Raw genomic sequence first — 26,599 nt, forward strand, 5'->3', positions numbered from 1 at the left:
AACACTAATCATAATAGATCAGTAATATAGAACACTAATCATAATAGATCAGTAATATAGAACACTAATCATAATAGATCAGTAATCTAGAACACTAATCATAATAGATCAGTAATATAGAACACTAATCATAATAGATCAGTAATCTAGAACACTAATCATAATAGATCAGTAATGTAGAACACTAATCATAATAGATCAGTAATCTAGAACACTAATCATAATAGATCAGTAATATAGAACACTAATCATAATAGATCAGTAATATAGAACACTAATCATAATAGATCAGTAATCTAGAACACTAATCATAATAGATCAGTAATATAGAACACTAATCATAATAGATCAGTAATATAGAACACTAATCATAATAGATCAGTAATCTAGAACACTAATCATAATAGATCATAATAGTCTCATTATGGACCCATATATAGTTCTGGTCTAGATATACTAGTCTCATTATGGACCTATATACAGCTTTGGTCTAGATATACTAGTCTCATTATGGACCCATATATAGCTCTGGTATAGATATACTAGTCTCATTATGGACCCATATATAGCTCTGGTCTAGATATACTAGTCTCATTATGGACCCATATATAGCTCTGGTATAGATATACTAGTCTCATTATGGACCCATATATAGCTCTGGTCTAGATATACTAGTCTCATTATGGACCCATATATAGCTCTGGTCTAGATATACTAGTCTCATTATGGACCTATATACAGCTCTGGTCTAGATATACTAGTCTCATTATGGACCTATATACAGCTCTGGTCTAGATATACTAGTCTCATTATGGACCCATATATAGCTCTGGTCTAGATATACTAGTCTCATTATGGACCCATATACAGCTCTGGTCTAGATATACTAGTCTCATTATGGACCCATATACAGCTCTGGTCTAGATATACTAGTCTCATTATGGACCAATATATAGCTCTGGTCTAGATATACTAGTCGGCCAGCCAGCCAGCCAGCCAGCCAGCCAGCCAGCCAGCCAGCCAGCCAGCCAGGTGACTACAGGAGAGGGGTATGACCTCAGCCAAGCTGGGCAAAGATCAACCTTTCAGCTGATGTAAGAAAGGGACACAGTTCACACAAACTGCCACACACACACACACACACCAGCGAGACACTCAGTGACACTGCTTCTCCCTGAGGATCACTCCCTGGAGCCTGTCTGTGTTAGAGGATACCTGAATCTGAGACCAGAACACTGTGAGTAACCTACAATGTGATTAACATTGAACCCTATGTAATGCATGTTATTTACAGTATCTATAACTATGTTTATTTGGCTGTGACCCCAATGTATATTATTATTTACAGTATCTTTATATATTGCTCTGGTGGAACCCTGCTTGGGTTTTAGCTCGATCAGAGCGATCAGAGATGACCTTAGAGATCACAGAGATTAGATATGACCTTAGAGATCAGAGATGACCTCAGAGATCACAGAGATCAGAGATGACCTTAGAGATCAGAGATTGCTTTAGAGATCACAGAGATCAGAGATCAATTTACAGATCACAGAGATCAGAGATGAATTTAGAGATCAGAGATGAACATAGAGATCACAGCGATCAGAGATGACCTTAGAGATCAGAGATGAACATAGAGATCACAGAGATCAGAGAATGAACTCAGAGATCACAGAGCTCATTCTATATCTGCTATGTGTGTAAAAGGACCATATGACTGAGAAACAGGTAAACAGGTACACGGTGCTTGTTAATATAAATTGATGAATAATTTATTCATTTACAGCTCTGGTAGATAATCTAATAACATAAACCAATAACAGGATGTAGGCCTAGATGACAGAAAATCACAACATGCAGTACTATATGGTGGGGGACGGAGATGGTCAAGATCTTAGTGGTATTTGATGGAAGTTGGATTAGCTAGAATTTGATGGAAGTTGGAGTTCAACCAAAGAAGGATGGATGCTACTGTCTAACGACAAATATACCTAAATGTACTCGACTAACCGGTGCCCCCGCACATTGACTCGGTACCGATACCCCCTGTATATAGCCTCGCTATTGTTATTTTTACTGCTGCTCTTTAATTATTTGTTAATTTTATTTCGTATTATTTTATATTGTATTTTTTTGTGATTTTTTTTTGTGGTATTCTTTCTTAAAAGCGCATTGTTGGTTAAGGGCTTGTAAGTAAGCATTTCACTGTAAGGTCTACTACACCTGTTGTATTCGGCGCATGTGACAAATAATTTGATTTGATTTTGATTTGATTTAAAGAAGACGCAGACGATCAATGTTTCTGCTATGTGTCTTCTAGTTCTGGGAACTCTGACAGTTCAAGCACAGAATATTCAGAGAAAGAGTTAAACATTCCGCTTCATTTAATTCCCACATGACCACAACATTGTTTCATTGCTGTGTTTTACTTCACTACATTCAATCCGCATAGCTGAAGTTAAGCTTTACAGCGTGATTTAAATTTAAAGGCAATGTTCCCGCTTTAGCGTAGACTGCATTCACGGTAAACGCTGCATATGTCGGCTCAATCGGAAAATACCTTTACATTTCTATCTCGGAATCTGTAACGCTTCAGCAATCCAGATTGAATAGAGCCCTTGGACTTTAATGTCATCAACATTTACAATGTCATATCAGCAGATTCTGTCATTAGTTCAAAATGAAAGAACAGGGAGGGGTAGAGCAACAAATAGAGAGGAGAGAGAGAGAGGGGGAGAGAGACAAATAGAGAGGAGAGAGAGAGAGAGAGAGAGAGAATTGGGGAGAGAGGGAGGGAGAGAAGGAAAACACGAAACACAGGAGAAGATAACCTCTGGTAAACCCTTACACTGATCAAACACTACAGATAAACAAACCTGTGCTACTACATCTAGGGGTGGGTGGCTTGTTTTTGTCCAGTGGGCCATTGGAATAACAACGAACAGGTTGTTCACCATCTCGCTCTTCAAATAAGCTTTCAAATCAGTGACAGACTGATGATTTAAAGCTCCTGTCATCAGCATATCTTTTAGACAGAGCTCATGTGCTATTTACAAATCAAACCCTTCCAAGAAGATACAGTGCAGGGAGTTAATGGGTCAACGGAATGGGAAGGATAAGGAACGCTGAGGTTACTATTGGTCATGACAGACCCTCTGTATCTTTCCCCCGATAGAGACAGAAACACAGAGATAGAGAGAAGGGGGCATAAATTAAACTGAGGTTACTATTGTTCATGACAGACCCTCTTTATCTTTCTCCCCTACTGTACTGCAGAGGCTAATCATCAGAAGACAGAGCTAATCTACGTACAAGTCCAATCCCCCATAAAGACAGTACAGACAGTATAGGGAGTCAATGGAAAGGGATAAGGAGTACAGTTGTATATTTATTTAACCTTTATTTAACTAGGCATTTTTTAAAACCTTTATTTAACGGCCCCTCTCAATTAGAGACAAACCCTTTGAATCTTTCCTCTACCATGTCTCCTCCTGTACCTTTCTCTACCATGTCTCCTCCTGTACCTTTCTCTACCATGTCTCCTCCTGTACCTTTCTCTACCATGTCCCCTCCTGTACCTTTCTCTACCATGTCTCCTCCTGTACCTTTCTCTACCATGTCTCCTCCTGTACCTTTCTCTACCATATCTCCTCCTGTACCTTTCTTTACCATGTCTCCTCCTGTACCTTTCTCTACCATGTCCCCTCCTGTACCTTTCTCTACCATGTCTCCTCCTGTACCTTTCTCTACCATGTCTCCTCCTGTACCTTTCTCTACCATATCTCCTCCTGTACCTTTCTCTACCATGTCTCCTCCTGTACCTTTCTCTACCATTTCTCCTCCTGTACCTTTCTCTACCATGTCTCCTCCTGTACCTTTCTCTACCATGTCTCCTCCTGTACCTTTCTCTACCATGTCTCCTCCTGTACCTTTCTCTACCATATCTCCTCCTGTACCTTTCTCTACCATGTCTCCTCCTGTACCTTCCTCTACCATCTCCTACTGCATGGGGTTTTCAAACTGGGGTCTGAGGCCACCTAGGGGTCCGCGGAGGCACATTTTTGGGGGGATATATTTGTTGTGGAAAAATATTGGTTTAGGATGTTTTTGGTGAAAAATAATTATTTGATGAATATCGCTAGCTACAACAGAATACCGTTGTGGATGCAATTTTTATGTCTCTATATCCAGTATGAAGGAAGTTAGAGGTAGTTTCACAAGCCAACACTTACAAGCGTTAGCGCAATGACTGGAAGTCTACAGGAACAGTTAGCATGCTAGCTGTTCCTGTTCATCCGACTCTGGGGAAGTAGATAAATGGCTTCATTGCCAAAATGTCTAACTATCCCTTTATTATAGAGGAAATTACAATCATTGGAGCTAATTACAGGGTTTTTTTCTGTATAGAAAATTCTTAGACGGCCCGTCTATTTGGTTGTTTTCGGGATGGAAAGACAGTTTCAGTGTCAACTTACGATCAAAACCAGACAGAAAGCATTCAGAAAGTATATTGAACTATATATATATATACTGTATATTTTTTTTATAATACCTTCTTTGAGAACTAACAATCAAATAAAAGATAAACAGTCCCAAAAAAATTACAACATTTTTAAAAAGGCATTCAGAGCACATGCCAATTAGCTGTAAAACTGCAAAATGGTCTCTCAGCTCCATGCCAAATTAGCACACCCCCCCAAAAAAAATTCGCAGCTCAATGGGAAAATGTGTAGAATAGCTTTACAACAGCAGAAGAAATTCAGCTGCCAAGATACCTTTCTAGCTAATAGACTATGTTCGAGCGTACACTTCCTCGTCCAATGAACAGTGAGGAGGTCAAAATAATGAAACTGTCTACAAAATCTATTCATTTTAAAACGTTGATTACTACAGCATAGAACTGCTAGATAGAATCCCATAGGACGTTTCGCCATACCTTCAAAAAGACAGCCAACGTCTCTTCCTGGTTATTTGTGCTTTAGATAAGTGCTATAACGTTTTATTTTCACACGATCCGGGGCTACATGTACAAGGGTGTTTATGTGTGTGTATTGCGCTTTAAAAGCTACAGAGATTATAGTCAACGGGTCTGTAGAGGTGCTGTCTTCGTCAAATATTCTATTCTAGTTCTACTTCATTCTATGTCTTTCTCCTTCAGGTTCCTCCAGCAGAACCCCTCCCTTCATCTGGACCCGGAGGTGCCATGGCAGACCTAGAAACAGACAGCAACAGACTTGGAGGCACAATGGCCACAGAGACAGCCACCAGATTGGTGCACCGAAACATGAATAACACCAAGGCTGTGGAGGGCAACAGCGCTCTCTCCAGTGGAGAGGTCACTAACCATGGTGAGGAGTTAGTCGACACAGAGCAATAACAGAAGCAACAAAATATCCTCCACATCATCATCATCATCATCATCCTCATCATCATCACAGATTGATCATATCCTGTATGTAATAGATATGACAGCAGGCTAGCTACCATAACTGATGTTGTTTATTTCTGTGTGCAGTGGAGAAGCATGCTGAGGATTTGATACGGTGGAAGAAGCATGTGGAGGTATGTACCCTGATGTCTCTATTGCACCTAGATGTCACTTACCAAGCAAAGCAAAGTACGCTGTCTATATGTGCCAACTTATGGTATGTGTGTGTGTGTGCCCTGTGCAGCGAGTGAAGAGTGAGGTGATGGATCAGATGCAGGGGCAGCTCAGTGATCTGCTAGACAAGGCCCTGACTGAATCTGTCCAGACATTCACACAGAACGGGAACCATGGCAACAACCATGTCAACAACAACCATGTCACCAGGGACGGGACAGTCACCACCACTAACAACAACCCGCACAGGTTAGGACCTATGGCTTTGATAATACTATACTATACTGTACTGTACTGTACTATACTATACTATACTATACTATACTATACTGTACTGTACTGTACTATTCTGTACTGTACTATACTATACTGTACTGTACTGTACTGTACTGTACTGTACTGTACTATACTATACTGTACTGTACTGTACTATTCTGTACTGTACTATACTATACTATACTATACTATACTATAATATACTGTACTGTACTATTCTGTACTATACTATACTATACTGTACTGTACTGTACTATACTATACTGTACTATACTATACTGTACTGTACTGTACTATTCTGTACTGTACTATAATGTAGTGTACTATACTACACTATACTATACTATACTATACTATACTATACTATACTGTACTATACTATACTATACTATACTATACTATATGGATGACAACACACAGTCTAGGACCTATGTGCGAGGTAGGGCCCAGTCTTTCCTGGTCAAGAGATGGTCAGTAAAAACACCCTAGCTACTGTTTGGTTGTGGTGTAGATGTTTGTGTGAAAGTGAATAGCTGTCTATCTTCTCATGCTGATTTCTACTTCTGTATTCATTTCAGAACCCACACGGAAAAGGATGGAAAAGTATTTATGGACAGACGGTCCATTCTAGAGTTAGTTCATTTTATTTAGTTGTGTGTGGGAGTGGTCTTAAACTGAACCTGATCCATTAGATGTATTGTATGTATTGTATGTATTTATTTACATCACGTATTTACATATTAATCAACTTAACCTTGTCATTGTGGATTAGTTTATTGTACCTAGAGTTTAAGCTTACCTAGAGTGTGTACATACACAACTGAATAAATCCTTTTAAATGCTTGCGCTATCATGCAACATCATTGTATCATGCCGACGTGTCCTGTGGACAGACAGTACATCCTCTCTAGTGGAATGTGTATAAAACATTAATTTCATGTCTAGTGTTTGTTTGTTTGAGCTGTTTGAGATGAACCCCATCAGAATAATGTACTACTGTATATGATAGATAGATGAATCATGTGTGTTTTCCTCCACAGTGAGCTGTTTGAGATCAACCACATTCGGACCATCTACCACATGTTCATCTCCGTGCTCTTCCTGTTCATCATCAGTACACTGACTGTGGACTACATCGACCAGGGCAGGTGTGTGTGTGGAAATGACGTCATGCTGCTTGCTTAGCGAGTAGCGCTTCCTCCTGATTCGACTGACGCTGAGGCTTGAACACAGGACCGGTGCTTTGCACACGTGACCGCCCTCCCGAAGCGTTTTAACAGTCACGTCACGCAAAAAGCTAGCTATTCGGTTGCGCAATCGGGGACACATCAGACTAAGGAGTAAGTTTCACACATCCCCAGGTGCTACAGGTGCTACAGGTGTTAGAGGTGCTACAGGTGTTACAGATGTTACAGGTGCTACAGGTGTTAGAGGTGCTACAGGTGTTACAGGTGTTACAGGTGCTACAGGTGTTACAGGTGTTAGAGGTGCTACAGGTGTTACAGGTGCTACAGGTGCTACAGGTGTTAGAGGTGCTACAGGTGTTACAGGTGTTACAGGTGTTAGAGGTGTTACAGGTGCTACAGGTGTTACAGGTGCTACAGGTGCTACAGGTGTTACAGGTGTTACAGGTGTTAGAGGTGCTACAGGTGTTACAGGTGCTACAGGTGTTACAGGTGCTACAGGTGTTACAGGTGCTACAGGTGTTACAGGTGTTACAGGTGCTACAGGTGTTACAGGTGTTACAGGTGTTACAGGTGCTACAGGTGCTACAGGTGTTACAGGTGTTACAGGTGCTACAGGTGTTACAGGTGCTACAGGTGTTACAGGTGTTACAGGTGTTAAATGTGTTAGAGGTGCTACAGGTGCTACAGGTGTTACAGGTGTTAGAGGTGCTACAGGTGTTACAGGTGTTACAGGTGCTACAGGTGTTACAGGTGCTACAGGTGTTACAGGTGTTAAATGTGTTAGAGGTGCTACAGGTGCTACAGGTGTTACAGGTGTTACAGGTGCTACAGGTGTTACAGGTGTTACAGGTGCTACAGGTGTTACAGGTGTTACAGGTGTTAAATGTGTTAGAGGTGCTACAGGTGCTACAGGTGTTACAGGTGTTACAGGTGTTAGAGGTGCTACAGGTGTTACAGGTGTTACAGGTGTTAGAGGTGCTACAGGTGTTACAGGTGCTACAGGTGCTACAGGTGTTACAGGTGTTACAGGTGCTACAGGTGTTACAGGTGCTACAGGTGTTACAGGTGCTACAGGTGTTACAGGTGTTACAGGTGTTACAGGTGTTACAGGTGTTAAATGTGTTAGAGGTGCTACAGGTGCTACAGGTGTTACAGGTGCTACAGGTGTTACAGGTGTTACAGGTGTTAGAGGTGCTACAGGTGCTACAGGTGTTACAGGTGCTACAGGTGCTACAGGTGTTACAGGTGTTACAGGTGTTACAGGTGCTACAGGTGCTACAGGGGTTACAGGTGATACAGGTGTTACAGGTGCTACAGGTGTTACAGGTGTTACAGGTGTTACATGTGTTACAGGTGTTACAGGTGTTACAGGTGTTAAATGTGTTAGAGGTGCTACAGGTGCTACAGGTGTTACAGGTGTTAGAGGTGCTACAGGTGTTACAGGTGCTACAGGTGCTACAGGTGCTACAGGGGTTACAGGTGTTAGAGGTGCTACAGGTGCTACAGGGGTTACAGGTGCTACAGGTGCTACAGGTGTTAGAGGTGCTACAGGTGCTACAGGTGCTACATGTGTTAGAGGTGCTACAGGTGCTACAGGGGTTACAGGTGTTAGAGGTGTTACAGGTGCTACAGGTGTTACAGGTGTTACAGGTGTTACAGGTGCTACAGGTGTTAGAGGTGCTACAGGTGCTACAGGTGTTACAGGTGTTACAGGTGTTACAGGTGCTACAGGTGTTACAGGTGTTACAGGTGTTACAGGTGCTACAGGTGTTACAGGTGTTACAGGTGCTACAGGTGTTACAGGTGTTACAGGTGCTACAGGGGTTACAGGTGTACAGGTGTTAGAGGTGTTACAGGTGCTACAGGTGTTACAGGTGTTACAGGTGTTACAGGTGGTACAGGTGTTACAGGTGCTACAGGTGTTAGAGGTGCTACAGGTGTTACAGGTGCTACAGGTGTTACAGGTGTTACAGGTGTTACATGTGTTACAGGTGATACAGGTGTTAGAGGTGCTACAGGTGTTACAGGTGTTACAGGTGTTACAGGTGTTACAGGTGCTACAGGTGTTACAGGTGTTACAAGTGTTACAGGTGCTACAGGTGTTACAGGTGTTACAGGTGTTACATGTGTTACAGGTGCTACAGGTGCTACAGGTGTTACAGGTGTTACAGGTGTTACTTGTGTTACAGGTGTTACAGGTGTTAAATGTGTTAGAGGTGCTACAGGTGTTACAGGTGTTACAGGTGTTACAGGTGCTACAGATTAGAGCCAAGTCCCTGGGTATGGATTAGAGCCAAGGGCCTGGGTTCAGATTAGAGCCAAGTCCCTGGGTACGGATTAGAGCCAAGTCCCTGGGTATGGATTAGAGCCAAGGGCCTGGGTACAGATTAGAGCCAAGTCCCTGGGTACGGATTAGAGCCAAGGGCCTGGGTACGGATTAGAGCCAAAGGCGTCCGCATACATAGGTTCGGTTTGCTCCTAGCAGAACTCGGCTATGCGAAGCGACCATCTGTGATCGCATACTCCCTAAAGACCTTCGCTTGAAAAACAGCAATATTACTGTTGTTTGTCCCTCTTGAGCCACTGTAGCAACAACATAGCCAGAAACACTTCCTCAAAATAGTCCAAATTAATCTAAGATAAATCAAGAAATCTGTCAATAGTTTTTACGTTTTTTTACCGAGGAGGTCTTAGTCTTGCAATTTTACATCTAGCTAAGATGTTTGCTGCAGTATTTCTCAAGTAAGAAAATGTGCATAAAAAAAATCAAACTTGGCGTCTCTCGTGGAATGACAACAAACACTTAATGTTCCCACTCCTACTAGGAGTAGTACTGTTGACCAATCACTGACAAACGGGCGTAGACTTCGACTACCGAACTTCGACTTGCCTCAAGAAAAAAAATGTTGTGCACAAACAGCCGGGAAAAAACCTGCCAAAGACCAAAACTAACAAAAAAACGTCACTACATTGTGTCATGATATATGCGCAAACTGTTTCAACTGGGAAGCATATGGTAAGCTTAAGAGTTTACTCAGGTTTTTGAAGCATCCATTCTATTATATTTGCATATATTCTATTCAATTCTATCCCCAGGCTGGTGCTGGAGTTTGACCTGTTGTCCTATGCTTTTGGGAAGCTACATACTGTAGCTTGGTCCTGGCTGTTGATGTTCAGCTACACGTTGGCCGTGCCCTACTATGCCCTGGCTCTCTGGGGCGCTCTCTACCACCGCAGCCCACTACAGGTGGTACTGTCAGTGGGCGCTGGGCTGGTGCTCTCCGCCCTGCAGACCGCTGTACTGGGGGTATTCCCTATATACGTGGTCTTTAACTACCAGCTGCCTCCAGCCTCACGATTCATCATCATACTAGAACAGGTATGGATCATATTTTGTTTTATTGTATAGTAAAGTCACCAGTATGAAATACAGAATTACTAGAAGAGGTATGGATGGATCTGTGTACCTACAGTGGTGTGTGGTGGACATCTGTCTGATAGTGGTGTGTGGTGGAGATCTGTCTGATAGTGGTGTGTGGTGGAGATCTGTCTGATAGTGGTGTGTGGTGGAGATCTGTCTGATAGTGGTGTGTGGTGGGTATCTGTCTGACAGTGGTGTGTGGTGGAGATCTGTCTGATAGTGGTGTGTGGTGGAGATCTGTCTGATAGTGGTGTGTGGTGGAGATCTGTCTGATAGTGGTGTGTGGTGGAGATCTGTCTGATAGTGGTGTGTGGTGGGGATCTGTCTGATAGTGGTGTGTGGTGGAGATCTGTCTGATAGTGGTGTGTGGTGGAGATCTGTCTGATAGTGGTGTGTGGTGGAGATCTGTCTGATAGTGGTGTGTGGTGGAGATCTGTCTGATAGTGGTGTGTGGTGGAGATCTGTCTGATAGTGGTGTGTGGTGGAGATCTGTCTGATAGTGGTGTGTGGTGGGGATCTGTCTGACAGTGGTGTGTGGTGGAGATCTGTCTGATAGTGGTGTGTGGTGGAGATCTGTCTGATAGTGGTGTGTGGTGGAGATCTGTCTGATAGTGGTGTGTGGTGGAGATCTGTCTGATAGTGGTGTGTGGTGGGGATCTGTCTGACAGTGGTGTGTGGTGGAGATCTGTCTGATAGTGGTGTGTGGTGGGGATCTGTCTGATAGTGGTGTGTGGTGGAGATCTGTCTGATAGTGGAAAGTTGAGTAAATAAGTAAAGACAATGATGAATATAGACACGAGGAAACAACTTAAAACAAGTAACAACAATATCTCATATTATATGAGTAAAAGTAGAGAACTGGCACATGCTTTTTGAGGCACTGCTGCTTGATGTGGCAGTGTTTGTATTTATCTGGAATGGACACGTCCCATCGCTGCTTGATGTGGCAGTGTTTTGTATTTCTCTGGATTGGACACGTCCCATCGCTGCTTGATGTGGCAGTGTTTGTATTTATCTGGATTGGACACGTCCCATCGCTGCTTGATGTGGCAGTGTTTATATTTCTCTGGATTGGACACGTCCCATCGCTGCTTGATGTGGCAGTGTTTGTATTTATCTGGACTGGACACGTCCCATCGCTGCTTGATGTGGCAGTGTTTGTATTTCTCTGGATTGGACACGTCCCATCGCTGCTTGATGTGGCAGTGTTTATATTTCTCTGGATTGGACACGTCCCATCGCTGCTTGATGTGGCAGTGTTTGTATTTATCTGGATTGGACACGTCCCATCGCTGCTTGATGTGGCAGTGTTTATATTTCTCTGGATTGGACACGTCCCATCGCTGCTTGATGTGGCAGTGTTTATATTTCTCTGGATTGGACACGTCCCATCGCTGCTTGATGTGGCAGTGTTTGTATTTCTCTGGATTGGACACGTCCCATCGCTGCTTGATGTGGCAGTGTTTGTATTTCTCTGGATTGGACACGTCCCATCGCTGCTTGATGTGGCAGTGTTTGTATTTATCTGGACTGGACACGTCCCATCGCTGCTTGATGTGGCAGTGTTTATATTTCTCTGGATTGGACACGTCCCATCGCTGCTTGATGTGGCAGTGTTTATATTTCTCTGGATTGGACACGTCCCATCGCTGCTTGATGTGGCAGTGTTTATATTTCTCTGGATTGGACACGTCCCATCGCTGCTTGATGTGGCAGTGTTTATATTTCTCTGGATTGGACACGTCCCCATCGCTGCTTGATGTGGCAGTGTTTATATTTCTCTGGATTGGACACGTCCCATCGCTGCTTGATGTGGCAGTGTTTGTATTTCTCTGGACTGGACACGTCCCATCGCTGCTTGATGTGGCAGTGTTTATATTTCTCTGGATTGGACACGTCCCATCGCTGCTTGATGTGGCAGTGTTTATATTTCTCTGGATTGGACACGTCCCATCGCTGCTTGATGTGGCAGTGTTTATATTTCTCTGGATTGGACACGTCCCATCGCTGCTTGATGTGGCAGTGTTTATATTTCTCTGGATTGGACACGTCCCATCGCTGCTTGATGTGGCAGTGTTTGTATTTATCTGGACTGGACACGTCCCATCGCTGCTTGATGTGGCAGTGTTTATATTTCTCTGGATTGGACACGTCCCATCTCTGCTCTGCTCCTCTTATCTCCACACTGACACTGTCAATAAAAAAAGGTTGCTTAATAATTCAGCTGGATGACTAGCTTGGTAATTTGTTATCTTTTTTTATAGAGCACTTTATAGAATTGGCAGGAGAATATATGAGACTTTGGATGCAGCAACCAGACCTGGGTTCAAATACTATTTTAAATCATTTCAAAGACTCTAGCTGAACTGGATTGAGTTTAAGTGGTGCAAAGGAACCAATAGAATAGTTAAAGAAGAGCAAACCCTGCCCATCTGGCACTACAGGCAGACTAAAGCAAAGGCTAAAAGTATTTGAAAGATTTCAAAAACTATTTGAACCCAGGTGTGGCAGTAACTCTCTCAAGGACAATTCTCTTCCAATTGCTTGATTTCTCTAAGGGTGTGGAGGTTAATGTGACAAGTTACAGTTATTCATTGGTCATAATGTCCTTGATTAGTTTTATTGCCATAGTTGGCTCCGTTTTCCTTTTATAATGTTTACATGTTGTCTCTCTCCCCTGTTCAGATCCGTTTCCTGATGAAAAGCTACTCTTTCATCCGAGAGAATGTCCCAGTCGTCCTAAAACACAAGACAAAGGAAGGTAATGTAGTGTAATATAATATAATTTAGGTAATGACACAGAAACTACCGCCCAATGACGATTTCATTTCTATTTGAGTCATTCAGTGCATTCAACTGACCATGATGAGTTAAATTGTCATTATAGTGTCAGTGACACTGTACAGTCATCATGTACCAATACCTCAAGACCTTGTCTAAAGCGTTTATTGAGGTGACATATAGAACCTCAGAACCTTGTCTAAAGTTATGTTTATAGAGGTGACATATAGAACCTCAGAACCTTGTCTAAAGTTATGTTTATAGAGGTGACATATAGAACCTCAGAACCTTGTCTAAAGTTATGTTTATAGAGGTGACATATAGAACCTCAGAACCTTGTCTAAAGTTATGTTTATAGAGGTGACATATAGAACCTCAGAACCTTGTCTAAAGTGTTTATAGAGGTGACATATAGAACCTCAGAACCTTGTCTAAGGTTATGTTTATAGAGGTGACATATAGAACCTCAGAACCTTGTCTAAAGTTATGTTTATAGAGGTGACATATAGAACCTCAGAACCTTGTCTAAAGTTATGTTTATAGAGGTGACATATAGAACCTCAGAACCTTGTCTAAAGTTATGTTTATAGAGGTGACATATAGAACCTCAGAACCTTGTCTAAAGTTTGTTTATAGAGGTGACATATAGAACCTCAGAACCTTGTCTAAAGTTATGTTTATAGAGGTGACATATAGAACCTCAGAACCTTGTCTAAAGTGTTTATAGAGGTGACATATAGAACCTCAGAACCTTGTCTAAAGTTATGTTTATAGAGGTGACATATAGAACCTCAGAACCTTGTCTAAAGTTATGTTTATAGAGGTGACATATAGAACCTCAGAACCTTGTCTAAAGTTATGTTTATAGAGGTGACATATACAGTACTAGTCAAAAGTTCGGACACAGCTATTCATTCAAGGGTTTTTCTTTATTTTTTTAAACAATTTTCTACCTTGTAGAATAATAGTGAAAACATCAAAACTATGAAATAACACATATGGATTCATGTAGTAACCAAAAAAGTGTTAAAAACATCAAAATATATTTTAGATTTTTCAAAGTAGCCACCCTTTGCCTAGATGACAGCTTTGCACACTCTTGGCATTATCTCAACCAGCTTCACCTGGAATGCTTTTCCAACAGTCTTGAAGGTGTTCCCACATATGCTGAGCACTTGTTGGCTGCTTTTCCTTCACTGTGCGGTCCAACTCATCCCAAACCATCTCAATTGGGTTGAGGTCGGGTGATTGTGGAGGCCAGGTCATCTGATGCAGCACTCCATCACTCTCCTTCTTGGTAAAATATCCCTTACACACCCTGGAGGTGTGTTGGGTCATTGTCCTATTGAAAAACAAATGATAGTCCCACTAAGCCCAAACCAGATGGGATGGCATATCACTGCAGAATGCTGTGGTAGCCATGCTGGTTAAGTGTGCCTTGAATTCTAAATAAATCACAGACAGTGTCACCAGCAAAGCACCCCCACACCATCACACCTCCTCCTCCATGCTTCACGGTGGGAACTACACATGCGTAGATCCTCCGTTCACCGACACTGCGTCTCATAAAGACACGGCGGTTGGAACCAAAAATCTCCAATCTGGACTCCAGACCAAAGGACAGATTTCCACCGGTCTAATGTCCATTTCTCGTGATTCTTGGCCCAAGCAAGTCTCTTCTTCTTATTGGTGTCCTTTAGTAGTGATTTCTTTGCAGCAATTCGACCATAAAGGCCTGATTCACTCAGTCTCATCTGAACAGTTGATGTTGAGATGTTTCTGTTACTTGAACTCTGTGAAGCATTTATTTGGGCTGCAATTTCTGAGGCTGGTAACTCTAATGAACGTATCCTTTGCAGCAGAGGTAACTCTGGGTCTTCCTTTCCTGTGCCAGTTTCATCATAGCACTTGATGGTTTTTGTGACTGCACTTGAAGAAACTTTCAAAGTTCTTGAAATGTTCCGTATTGACTGACCTTCATGTCTTAAAGTAATGATGGACTGTCATTTCTCTTTGCTTATTTGAGCTGTTCTTGCCATAATATGGACTTGGTCTTTTACCAAATATGGCTATCTTCTGTATACCACCCCTACCTTGTCACAACACAACTGATTGGCTCAAATGCATTAATAAGGAAAGGAATTCCACAAATTAACTTTTAACAAGGCACACCTGTTAATTGAAATGCATTCCAGGTGACTACCTCATGAAGCTGGTTGAGAGAATGCCAAGCGTGTGCAAAGCTGTCATCAAGGCAAAGGGTGGCTAGTTAAAGAATCTCAAATATAAAATATATTTTGATTTGTTTAACACTTTTTTGGTTACTACATGATTCCATATGTGTTTGATGTCTTCACTACTATTCTACAATGTAGAAAATAGTAAAAATTAAGAAAAACCATTGAATGAGTAGGTGTGTCCAAACTTTTGACTGGAACCGTACAGTAGAACCTTAGGGCCAGGATTATTTCCTGACCATGTGGCCTGACCAAGATAAACTAGGCCCTATATTGATATGACATCACTGATATTTGACATCACCTCAATAGATAATACTGCTTGACTAATGACATCATTGTGTTTCTCAGGAGAGGGTCCCAGGTTCCCAACGTTCTCCAGCTACCTCTATTTCCTTTTCGCTCCCACCCTCATCTATAGAGAGTCTTACCCCAGAAACCCACACATTAGATGGAACTATGTTGGCATAACCTTCGCTAAGGTACGCTCTTTTTCTACTTTTAATCTTAATGATAGATTGTCTGCATTATTAACCAAATAGTGCTGCAGATATACACTTCCTGTTTTAGGCTATTTTAAAATAAATCAGTGAACATATTCACCCTAATAATAAATAGTTGATTGGATTTTATACTGTACAGTGTTTTTCCAGAGCCCAAATTGCTTTATATATTAAGGGAGAGACTCCACTTATATGCCCTCTGTTGGTAGAGGTGTTGAATGCAGCCTGTGGCTCAGTATTGTTCCAGGAGCAGGTCATTGACCTACCAGTAGAGTTCAGGTCTCCAAGGTATGCTATAGTTTAACTGTTATCTTTCATCTCATCAGTATGTACAGTATGTTATTGTATATACTGTGTCCCATCTATTGTCTTTATGATTCTGAACTCTGGACAGATTCCTCTGCCATGGTTAGCCATGGGAATTTGGCAAGACCGCACAAAACAAATCTGGTACCAGGCTTGCCATGGCTGACTTTTCCATTTACCCTCAACCTGTATCCCTCCCGTCCTTCACACAGATTCTGGGCTCGCTGTTCTATGGTTACTTTATCCTGGTGAGACTGTGCATCCCTGTCTTCATGAATGACAGCAACACGCCTTTCAGCACCAGAACACTGGTCCTAGCCCTTTTCCATGCTACACTTCCAGGTAATTCATCAGTCAAATGTATATATATAAAGCCACATCAGCAGTAGAATGTATTCTAACTGGGAGGTGTGAACTGTAGTGCCCTTATGGTGTTTGCACTTTTTTACCTTTATTTAAGGAGGAAAGACCTTATCCAATGTGAACGAATCAGGTTGTAGACCCAGAATGTACTAGACAGAAGGCTTACTGACACAGTTCTAGTTTGTTAGGTTAGAGGTTGAAGGTCAAAGTTTGTTTTTCCAGGTCAAACCTAAATGTATTTGTCACATGCTTCGTGAACAACAGGTCTAGACTAACGGTGAAATATTTACCAACAATGCAGAGAGAAAGAAAATAGATAAATAATAGAAAGGTTAAACACTTAATAATAAAAGTAATAATAGATACACAGTGAGTAACGATAACTTGGCTATATACACGGGGTACCATTATTGAGTCCATGTGCACGGGGTATGAGGTCATTGAGGTAGATATGTACATATAACTAGGAATAAAGTGACAGATATTAAACAGTAGCAGCAGAGTATGTGATGAGTCAAAATAATTAGTGCAAAAAGGGTCAATGCAGATAGTTAAATAGTTAACCAAATAGCTAGCCTAACTACATTTTACATTTTAGTCATTTAGCAGAAGCTCTTATCCAGAGCGACTTACAGTTAGTGAGTGCATACATTTTCATACTGGCCTCCCGTGGGAATCGAACCCACAACCCTGGCGTTGCAAGCGTCATGCTCTACCAACTGAGCAACACGGGGGGAACTATTTAGCAGTCTTATGGCTTGGGGGTAGAAGCTGTTCAGGGTCCTGTTGCTTCCAGACTTGGTGCATCGGTACCACTTGCCGTGCAGTAGCAGAGAGAACCGTCTATGACTTGGGTTACTGGAGTCTTTGACAACTTTTAGGGCCTTCTTCTGACACCGCCTGGTATTGAGGTCCTGGATGGCAGGGAGCTCGTCCCCAGTGATGTACTGGGCCGTACGCATTACCCTCTGTAGCACCTTGTGGTCGGATGCCAAGCAGTTGCCATATCAAGCGGTGATGCAGCCAGTCAAGATGCTCTCAATGGTGCAGCTGTAGAACTTTTTGAGGATCTGAGGACCCATGCCAAATCTTTTCAGCCTCCTGAGGTGGAAGAGGCGTTATCGTGCCCGGACCTTAGTGATGTGGACCCAGAGGAACTTGAATCTCTCGACCCGCTCCACTACAACCCCGTCGATGTGAATGGGGCCGTGCTCGGCCCTCTGTTTCCTGTTGTCCATGATCAGCTCCTTTGTCTTGCTGACGTTGAGGGAGAGGTTGTTTTCATGGCACCACACTGCCAGGTCTCTGATCTCCTCCTTATAGGCTGTCTCATTGTCGTTGGTGATCAGGCCTACCGCTGTCATGTCGTTGGCAAACGTAATGATGGTGTTGGAGTCGTGCCTGGCCAAGCAGTTGTGGGTGAACAGGGAGTACAGGAGGGGACTAAGCACACACCCCTGAGGGGCCCCCGTGTTGAGGGTCAGCGAGGCGGATGTGTTGTTGCCTACCCTCGCCACCTGGGGGCGGCCCATCAGGAAGTTCAGGATCCAGTTGCAGAAGGAGGTGTTCAGTCCCAGGGTCCTTAGCGTAGTAATAAGCTTTGTGGGCACTATGGTGTTGAACGCTGAGCTTTAGTCAATGAACAGCATTCTCACATAGGTGTTTCTCTTGTCCAGGTGGGACAGGGCAGTGTGGAGTGCAATTGGTATTGCGTCATCTGTGGATCCAGTGTTTGGGATGATGGTGTTGATGTGAGCCATAACCAGCCTTTCAAAGTATTTAATGGCTACAGATGTGAGTGGTATGGGGCGATAGTCATTTAGACAGGTTACCTTGGTGTTCATGGGCAGAGGGACTATGGTGGTCTGCTTGAAACATCTAGGTATTGCAGACTGGGTCAGGGAGAGGTTGAAAATGTCAGTGCATGCTCTGAGTACGCGTCCTGGTAATCCGTCTGGCCCTGCGGCCTTGTGAATGTTAACCTGTTTAAAGGTCTTACTCACATCGGCTACGGAGAGCGTGAACAGCTGGTGCTCTCATGCATGGTTCAGTGTTGCTTGCCTCGACGCTAGCATAGAAGGCATTTCGTTTGTCTGGTAGACTTGCATCACTGGGCAGCTCGCGGCTGGGTTTCCCTTTGTAATCCATTATAGTTTGCAAGCCCTGCCACATCCGACGAGTGTCATAGCCGGTGTAGTAGGATTCGATATTAGTCCTGTATTGACACTTTGCCTGTTTGATGGTCGTCAGAGGGCGCAGCAGGATTTCTTATAAGCGTCCAGATTAGTTTCCCGCTCCTTGAAAGTGGCAGCTCTAGCCTTTAGCTCAGTGCGGATGTTGCCTGTAATCCATGGCTTCTGGTCGGGACATGTACGTACGGGTCACTGTCGGGATGATGCTGTCGATGCACTTATTAACGAAGTCGGTGACTGATGAGGTAAACTCCTCAATGCCATCGGATGAATCCCAGAACATATTCCAGTCTGTGCTAGCAAAACAGTCCTGTAGCTTACCATCCGCTTCATCAGACCACTTCCGTATTGAGCGCGTCACTGGTACTTCCTGTTTGAGTTTTTGCTCGTAAGCAGGAATCAGGAGGATAGAAGTATGGTCAGATTTGCAAAATGGAGGGCGAGGAAGAGCTTTCTATGTGTTTCTGTGTGGAGTAAAGATGATCTAGAGTTGTTTCGCCTCTAGTTGCACAGGGGGACATGCTAGTAGAAATTAGGTAAAAGGGATTTCAGTATTTCTGCATTAAAATCACTGGCAACTAGGAGCGCCACTTCTGGATGAGCATTTTCTTGTTTGCTTATGGCCATATATAGCTCGTTGATTGTGGTCTTAGTGCCAGCATCGGTCTGCGGTGGCAAATAGACAGCTACAAACACGATAGATTAAAACTCTCTTGGTAGATAGTATGGTCTACAGCTTATCATGAGGTATTCTAACTCAGGCGAGCAGAACCTTGGATATTCGAGATCGAGCATCAGCTGTTGTTAACAAAGAGACACACACCTCCCCCCTTGAGTTTACCCGACGCTGCCGTTCTGTCCTGCCGATGCATAGAAAAACCAGCTAGACGTAAATTATCCATGTCCTTGTTCAGCCACGACTCAGAGAAACATAGGATATTACAGTTCTTCAGGTCCCGTTGATAGGATAGTCTCGAATGAAGCTCGTCCAGTTTTTTTCTCCAGTGATTGTACTTTCGCCAGTAGAATGGAGGCTAGAGGCGGTTGTACTTGCCAACGTAGTTTCGTCAGGGTCTTCTATTACACCGCCTTTTTCTTTTTAGAGTCTCTGGGATTAGGGCCTGGTCCGGGGTGAGTCTCTGGGATTAGGGCCTGGTCCGGGGTGGGTCTCTGGGATTAGGGCCTGGTCCGGGGTGAGTCTCTGGGATTAGGGCCTGGTCCGGGGTGAGTCTCTGGGATTAGGGCCTGGTCCGGGGTGAGTCTCTGGGATTAGGGCCTGGTCCGGGGTGAGTCTCTGGGATTAGGGCCTGGTCCGGGGTGAGTCTCTGGGATTAGGGCCTGGTCCGGGGTGAGTCTCTGGGATTAGGGCCTGGTCCGGGGTGAGTCTCTGGGATTAGGGCCTGGTCCGGGGTGAGTCTCTGGGATTAGGGCCTGGTCTGGTGTGAGCAGTATTTCCTGCGCCTCCGACTCGTTGAAGTAGACATTTTCATCCTAATCTCCCCATCCTCCCTCTCCCCCATCCTCCCTCTCCCCCTTCTCCTCCCTCTCTCCCCCCTCCTCTCCCCCACTGTTCTGATGTCCAGAAGCTCTTTTCGGTAATAGGATCATCAGCGCAAAAAAACCACACAAAATAGCAGAATTGTTCAGGAGCCCGTAAAACGGCTGCTATACATTGATCATATAGATCTACAGGTGATCCATTTACTATGAACGACAGGGAGGGTGTCTCCCAGAGAGATAAAACACTGTTCTATATCTATGATGTCTCCAGTCTATTCCCTAATATGTGATAGGAACTAGCATTACAATGAGATAACAGCACAATGCAAATAGCATTAATACAACCTCTGAGTTTATGGTTGTGTTGTGACCTGATGTGTCAGTAGGTTGTCGTGTTTCTTACTGTGAGGTAAGTAGACAAGTCAGATAAATTGTTGGGTTACTTGAGTGCGTTCTGATAGGGGGTGGTAAATCTCTTTCTCTCTCTCCCCCTCCTCTCCCCATCCTCCCTCTCCCCCTTCTTCTCCCTCTCTCCCCCCTCTTCTGCCTCTCTCCCCCTCCTCTCCCCATCCTCCCTCTCCCCCCATCCTCCCTCTCCCCCTTCTTCTCCCTCTCTCCCCCCTCTTCTCCCTCTCCTCCCAGGTATGTTGATGCTACTGCTGGCGTTCTATGCCTTCCTCCACTGCTGGCTAAATGCCTTCGCTGAGATGCTACGCTTTGCAGACAGGATGTTCTATAAGGTATAACTTATTGTTTTCACACACTCTCACACACACACACACACACACATACACACAAACACACACACACACACACACACACACACACAAACACAAACACACACACACAAATAGTCTACATGTAATACCTCTGTAAGACACTGTTTATTGGTTATCAGACCAATCGTGTAGAAAAAAGGTGTTTAAAATGGCGTAGAACCAAATCCAAAAAAAATTCATTAATTTGTTCTGCAGGACTGGTGGAACTCGACGTCGTTTGCCAATTACTACAGGACCTGGAACGTGGTGGTTCATGACTGGCTTTACTACTACGGATACAGAGATTTTCTCTGGGTAACTATCTCCCTAAATCTCTCCCTAAACATAGCCCCAAATCTCATACAGACCCACTGTAGCCAAGTTCCTGGGTTAGCGTCAAAAACAGAATATTCAAGAGATAAAAAAAATCCAGAGATGAAATGGGATTGACCGTCCACAACCCTGTTAAACCCTGCTTGTAAAAAAGAGCTGACCTACTCTAACACTTAAAAGGCTTAAAAAAAACGAGAACTGTGATGAAAAGGTTCAAAATGACTTAAAACTGCAGAGCAAATAAAGCCATTGGCAGTATAAACATCACCTTGCTTGGAGGACTCCCCAGATACAGTTGACACACATGTTAAAAAGACATGTCCCTTCAATTAGGTAAAAGCATGTGCAACTGTGTCAAAATGAACAACCAATGAGCAATGGTGGAAAAAGTACCCAATTGTCATACTTGAGTAAAAGTAAAGATACCTTAATAGAAAATGACTCACGCAAAAGTGAAAGTAACCCAATAAAATACTGCTTGAGTAAAAGTCTAAAAGTATTTGGTTTTAAATATACTTAAGTGTCAAAAGTAAATGTAATTGCAAAAATATACATTAGTATCAAAAGTAAAAGTATATAAATAATTTCAAATTGCTTATATTAAGCAAACCAGACGGCACAATTTTCTTGTTTTTGTTAATTTACGGATAGCCAGGGGCACACTCCAAAACTCAGACATCATTTATAAACTATGCATTTGTGTTTAGTGAGTCCACCAGATCAGAGGCAGTAGGGATGACCAGGGATGTTCTCTTGATAAGTGCATGAATTTGACAATTTTCCTGTCCTGCTAAGCATTCAAAATGTAATGAGTACTTTTGGGTGTCAGGAAAAATGTATGAAGTAAAAAGCGCATTATTTTCTTTAGGAATGTAGTGAATCAAAAGTAAAAGTTGTAAAAAATATAAATAGTAAAGTAAAGTACACCCCAAAAAACTACTTAAGTAGTACTTTAAAGTATTTTTACTTAAGTACTTTACAAGACTCCCAATGAGAACACAGTAGCAATTACAAGACAATTAGCAGTTGGGTGTGTGCAATTGGAAATTAGCGCAGGCACAGATGATCCACTTTAGGTATTGACCAGATACTCTAGTGGCCGCTCTAAAAAATGAAAATAAATGTTTAAAAAAATTGAAGGCAGTCGGGAGAAGGCAAGATCAGGTGGGACCATTCTAGCCAATGAGAGGGCAGATACGTGTGTAAACGTATCTCTCACGTCACCCCACTCCTCCGTACACTCCACTGGCTTCCAGTTGAAGCTCGCATCTGCTACAAGACCATGGTGCTTGCCTACGGAGCTGTGAGGGGAACGGCACCTCCTTACCTTCAGGCTCTGATCAGTCCCTACACCCAAACAAGGGCATTGCGTTCTTCCACCTCTGGCCTGCTGGTCCCCCTACCTCTGCGGAAGCACAATTCCCGCTCAGCCCAATCAAAACTGTTCGCTGCTCTGGCACCCCAATGGTGAAACAAGCTCCCTCACGACGCCAGGACAGCGGAGTCACTGACCACCTTCCGGAGACACTTGAAACCCTACCTCTTTAAGGAATACCTGGGATAGTATAAAAGTAATCCTTCTACCCCCCACCCCCACAAAAAATACAAAAATAAATAAGGTTTTAATTAAGGATAGGGTTAGACATAAGGTTAGCAGTGTGGTTAAGGTTAGGATTAGGCATAAGGTTAGCAGTGTGGTTAAGGTTAGGTTTAAAATCACATTTTAAGAAGATACATTGTAGAAATAGACGGGGTTTATGAATTTGTGGCTGTGGTAACTAGTGGCGATTAAGCACACCTCCGATATAAAGTGTTTTTTCTCAACGTTGCCGGGATGTCACGTGTCCTACTTTCATGTATATCAGTACACTCGATTCAACCTAATCATTACGAAACTTCTAAATAAGCCACGTGTAGCAAATAAGCCATTAAATGTTTTGTTAACCAAATTCGACACTCATTGACCTCCATATAAAAACTCCTCACAAAAAAACACCACCTGCTGGAGAAGTCAGATGGGCCCAGTTATCCCTCTTGCTTCACCTCCTCCTCTCTGGCGCAGGCCATGGAATCTTTGAATGGAATGGCAAATTAACAGAAATACAAAGACATTACGTGACTTGCCTCACAGTTAAATAAGTTACTTTAAAATGAGTCTGTACAAGTGAAGGCTTTTTATATGGACGGACAATGTGTCTCAAACGGCACCCTATTTCCTACATCCTGCACTACTTTTTATAAAGGGAATATGGTGTGATTTAGGACACAGGCAGTGTCATGTTCATTGTGTACGTCCACTCATCCCTGTGACCCTGTCTAACCCCTAACCTTTGACCTCTAACCTCTGACTGTAGCTGTCCAGGAGGAAGTTCCGTACGGCGGCCATGTTGTCAGTGTTCGCCGTGTCGGCCTTGGTCCATGAATATGTCTTCACCCTGGGCTTCGGATTCTTCTACCCCGTAATGTTCTGTCTCTTCGCTTTCTTCGGAGGTGAGCCACACACACATACACACACACACACACACACAAACACACACGTTCTGCCTCTGCACTGTCATCAGAAGTGATCCAGAGCCATAGACTATATGGTCCAGTTTCCCGGACACAGATTAAGTCTACTCCCTTTAATATGCCTTCAAGAATACCTCTGTGATTATACACTGTACCTGCTCATTATTTGTTTTGACAACAGAAAATGGTTTGAGTCTCTCTCTCTCTCTCTCAGTGGCATTCAACTTCACTCTGAACGACAAGAGGCAGAGTCCTGTGTGGAACATCTTGATGTGGACCTGTCTGTTCATTGGCCAAGGGGTCATGGTGTGTCTGTACTGCCAGGAGTGGTACGCCCAGATACACTGTCCTCGCACTGGGGTAGGTATCACCCACAGACAAACATTATATACCATACATACATGTTTACATATATTACGCTGGGTTACGTATCACAGTTAATTGTGATCAGTTCCTCTTGCTGCAGGATTAGAAAACACTGCAGTACTGCAGTACAACGTTATGACAGCACTGCAACACTGCAGTACCCAGTACAACGTTATGACAGCACTGCAACACTGCAGTACCCAGTACAACGTTATGACAGCACTGCAACACTGCAGTACCCAGTACAACGTTATGACAGTGCTGTCAGTCCTCGTAAACCACATTAATCTGACTGTGGCACAAATACACAAATCTCTGTTTCAGTCTCTCTCTGTTTCAGTCTCTCTCTGTTTCAGTCTCTCTCTGTTTCAGTCTCAGTCTCTCTCTGTCCTCATCACTTTCACACTAGTCTCACATGCAAGCAAACACCCACACACACACACACACACACACACACACACACACACACACCAACAGGTCACACGTGTTAGCGTGTGGACATGGATTCTTTCGAAAGTCTGAAGATGGGGTCGTGACAGGGGATTACCATCATTAATTCACCAGATGTGGGGTCCTTGGGTTGGTATGCCAGATGGTCAGATACTTCTTACAGCACAGCACTGTACTCCGTTAAGGCTCAGCACCCAACTAAGGCACGCTCCAAAGCCCACTGGGACTTCATTCGCAGTGTCACACAATGGTTTACATACAAATACATGAATATAAAAATAGAAACAGAGCTGTAAAAATATATAAAAAAACTGACAAACTGCAGGGATATGAAGTTAATTGTTACACTCGTCTCCCGAGTGGCGCAGTGGTCTAAGGCACTGGCTGTGCCACTAGAGATCCTGGTTCGAATCCAGGCTCTGCTGTAGCCGGCCGCAACCGGGAGACCAATGGGGCGGCGCACCAGGGTAGGGGAGGGAATGGCCGGCAGGGAGGTAGCTCAGTTGGTAGAGCATGGTGTTTGCAACGCCAGGGTTGTGGGTTTGATTCCCACGGGGGGCCAGTATGAAAAAATAAAAAAGAATAATGTATGCACTAACTGTAAGTCGCTCTGGATAAGAGCGTCTGCTAAATGACGTAAATGTAAATGTAAACAACAGGCTGTCGGAGATTAGAACCCTTTCCTGCAGTCAAATGACCTCATGGGTGGAATGTTATTCATATATTTTTTCAAATTTCAGAATGAATACACTTTTTTTATTTTTTTTACAGCAAAAAATCTGATGTTTCTATGTCAAACGGTTTTGTTATATTTCTGTCTTCTGTGATGTATATAAAGTGTAATATTGGGATGCAAACTCATAATTGAATACATTTCAACTCTATATCTGACATGGTACAGGTGTCTTCTTTTTTTAAAGCCTATAACCATGTGTGTGAGGTGTATACTTTAGTTTCAGAGTAAATTTGTTAAAGACTACCAAGAAACACTGCAGTAAATTAAAACCACAAAAACAGTTACAGTGCTTTACAAACAGGTGACAATGCTTTTCTAAAACGGTGTGTGTATGTGTGTGATCTCTCCCAAACAGGCTAGCTTCTGGGAGTTGGTGACACCAAGATCCTGGTCCTGCAGTAACCAGGAGGCGGCAGGAGGCGGCAGGTAGCTTAGTGGTTAAGAGGCGTTGTGCCAGTAACCGAAAGGTCGCTGGTTCTAATCCCCGAGCCAACTAGGTGAAAAATCTGTCGATGTGCCCTTGAGCAAGGCACTTAACCCTAATTGCTCATGTAAGTCGCTCTGGATAAGAGCGTCTGCTAAATGACTAAAATGTAAATGTAAATGTAGCCAGGTCTGAGACCACACCATGGAACCGACCTGCTTAATCCATGGATTGAGACATGGGGCTGTGTCTCAAATAGTAATCCCAGCTGTTCAACCCTCCACTTTGAACTTGGTGTCAAGGGGGGGGGGTCGTCAAACCCAGCTGTCAACCTTGCCTTTGATCCTTGGCTAAAACAGAGGCCTTTTGAGAGTGTGATTCGTTGATAGAATCCTGGAAGGAAACAAGATCTAATGTGGAATGTAAACAGAGGCTGTAGTAGTAGTAGTAGAAGAAGACGTGTGTGTACTGTATGGATGGAACATGTTATGTATGGATGTGTTTAACTATACTTGTGGGGACCAGAAGTCCCCACAAGAATAGTAAACAAACAAACATTTGACCAAATGGGGACATTTTTTGTTAGTCCCCACAAGGTCAAATGCTATTTCTAAGGGGGTTTATGGTTAAGGTTAGAATTAGTGTTAGGGTTA

At 43.2% G+C, this 26,599-nt stretch overlaps 1 protein-coding gene across 1 annotated transcript; it reads left to right on the forward strand.

Moving 5' to 3' along the window:
* Positions 1-1,127: 1,127 nt before the first annotated feature.
* Positions 1,128-26,014, forward strand: soat2 (sterol O-acyltransferase 2). Its single transcript, XM_041887373.2, has 15 exons — positions 1,128-1,237; positions 5,159-5,348; positions 5,516-5,562; positions 5,673-5,851; positions 6,457-6,510; positions 6,919-7,026; positions 10,162-10,444; positions 13,172-13,247; positions 15,856-15,986; positions 16,526-16,655; positions 21,011-21,108; positions 21,343-21,441; positions 23,814-23,949; positions 24,185-24,330; positions 25,878-26,014. The coding sequence occupies exons 2-15, from the start codon at positions 5,204-5,206 to the stop codon at positions 25,950-25,952; spliced, it is 1,707 nt and encodes a 568-aa protein (XP_041743307.2). The 5' UTR covers positions 1,128-1,237; positions 5,159-5,203; the 3' UTR covers positions 25,953-26,014.
* The last annotated feature ends 585 nt before the right edge of the window (positions 26,015-26,599 follow it).

The sequence above is a fragment of the Coregonus clupeaformis genome, chromosome 10 (assembly GCF_020615455.1).
Source record: "Coregonus clupeaformis isolate EN_2021a chromosome 10, ASM2061545v1, whole genome shotgun sequence".
NCBI classification, from domain to species: Eukaryota; Metazoa; Chordata; class Actinopteri; order Salmoniformes; family Salmonidae; genus Coregonus; species Coregonus clupeaformis.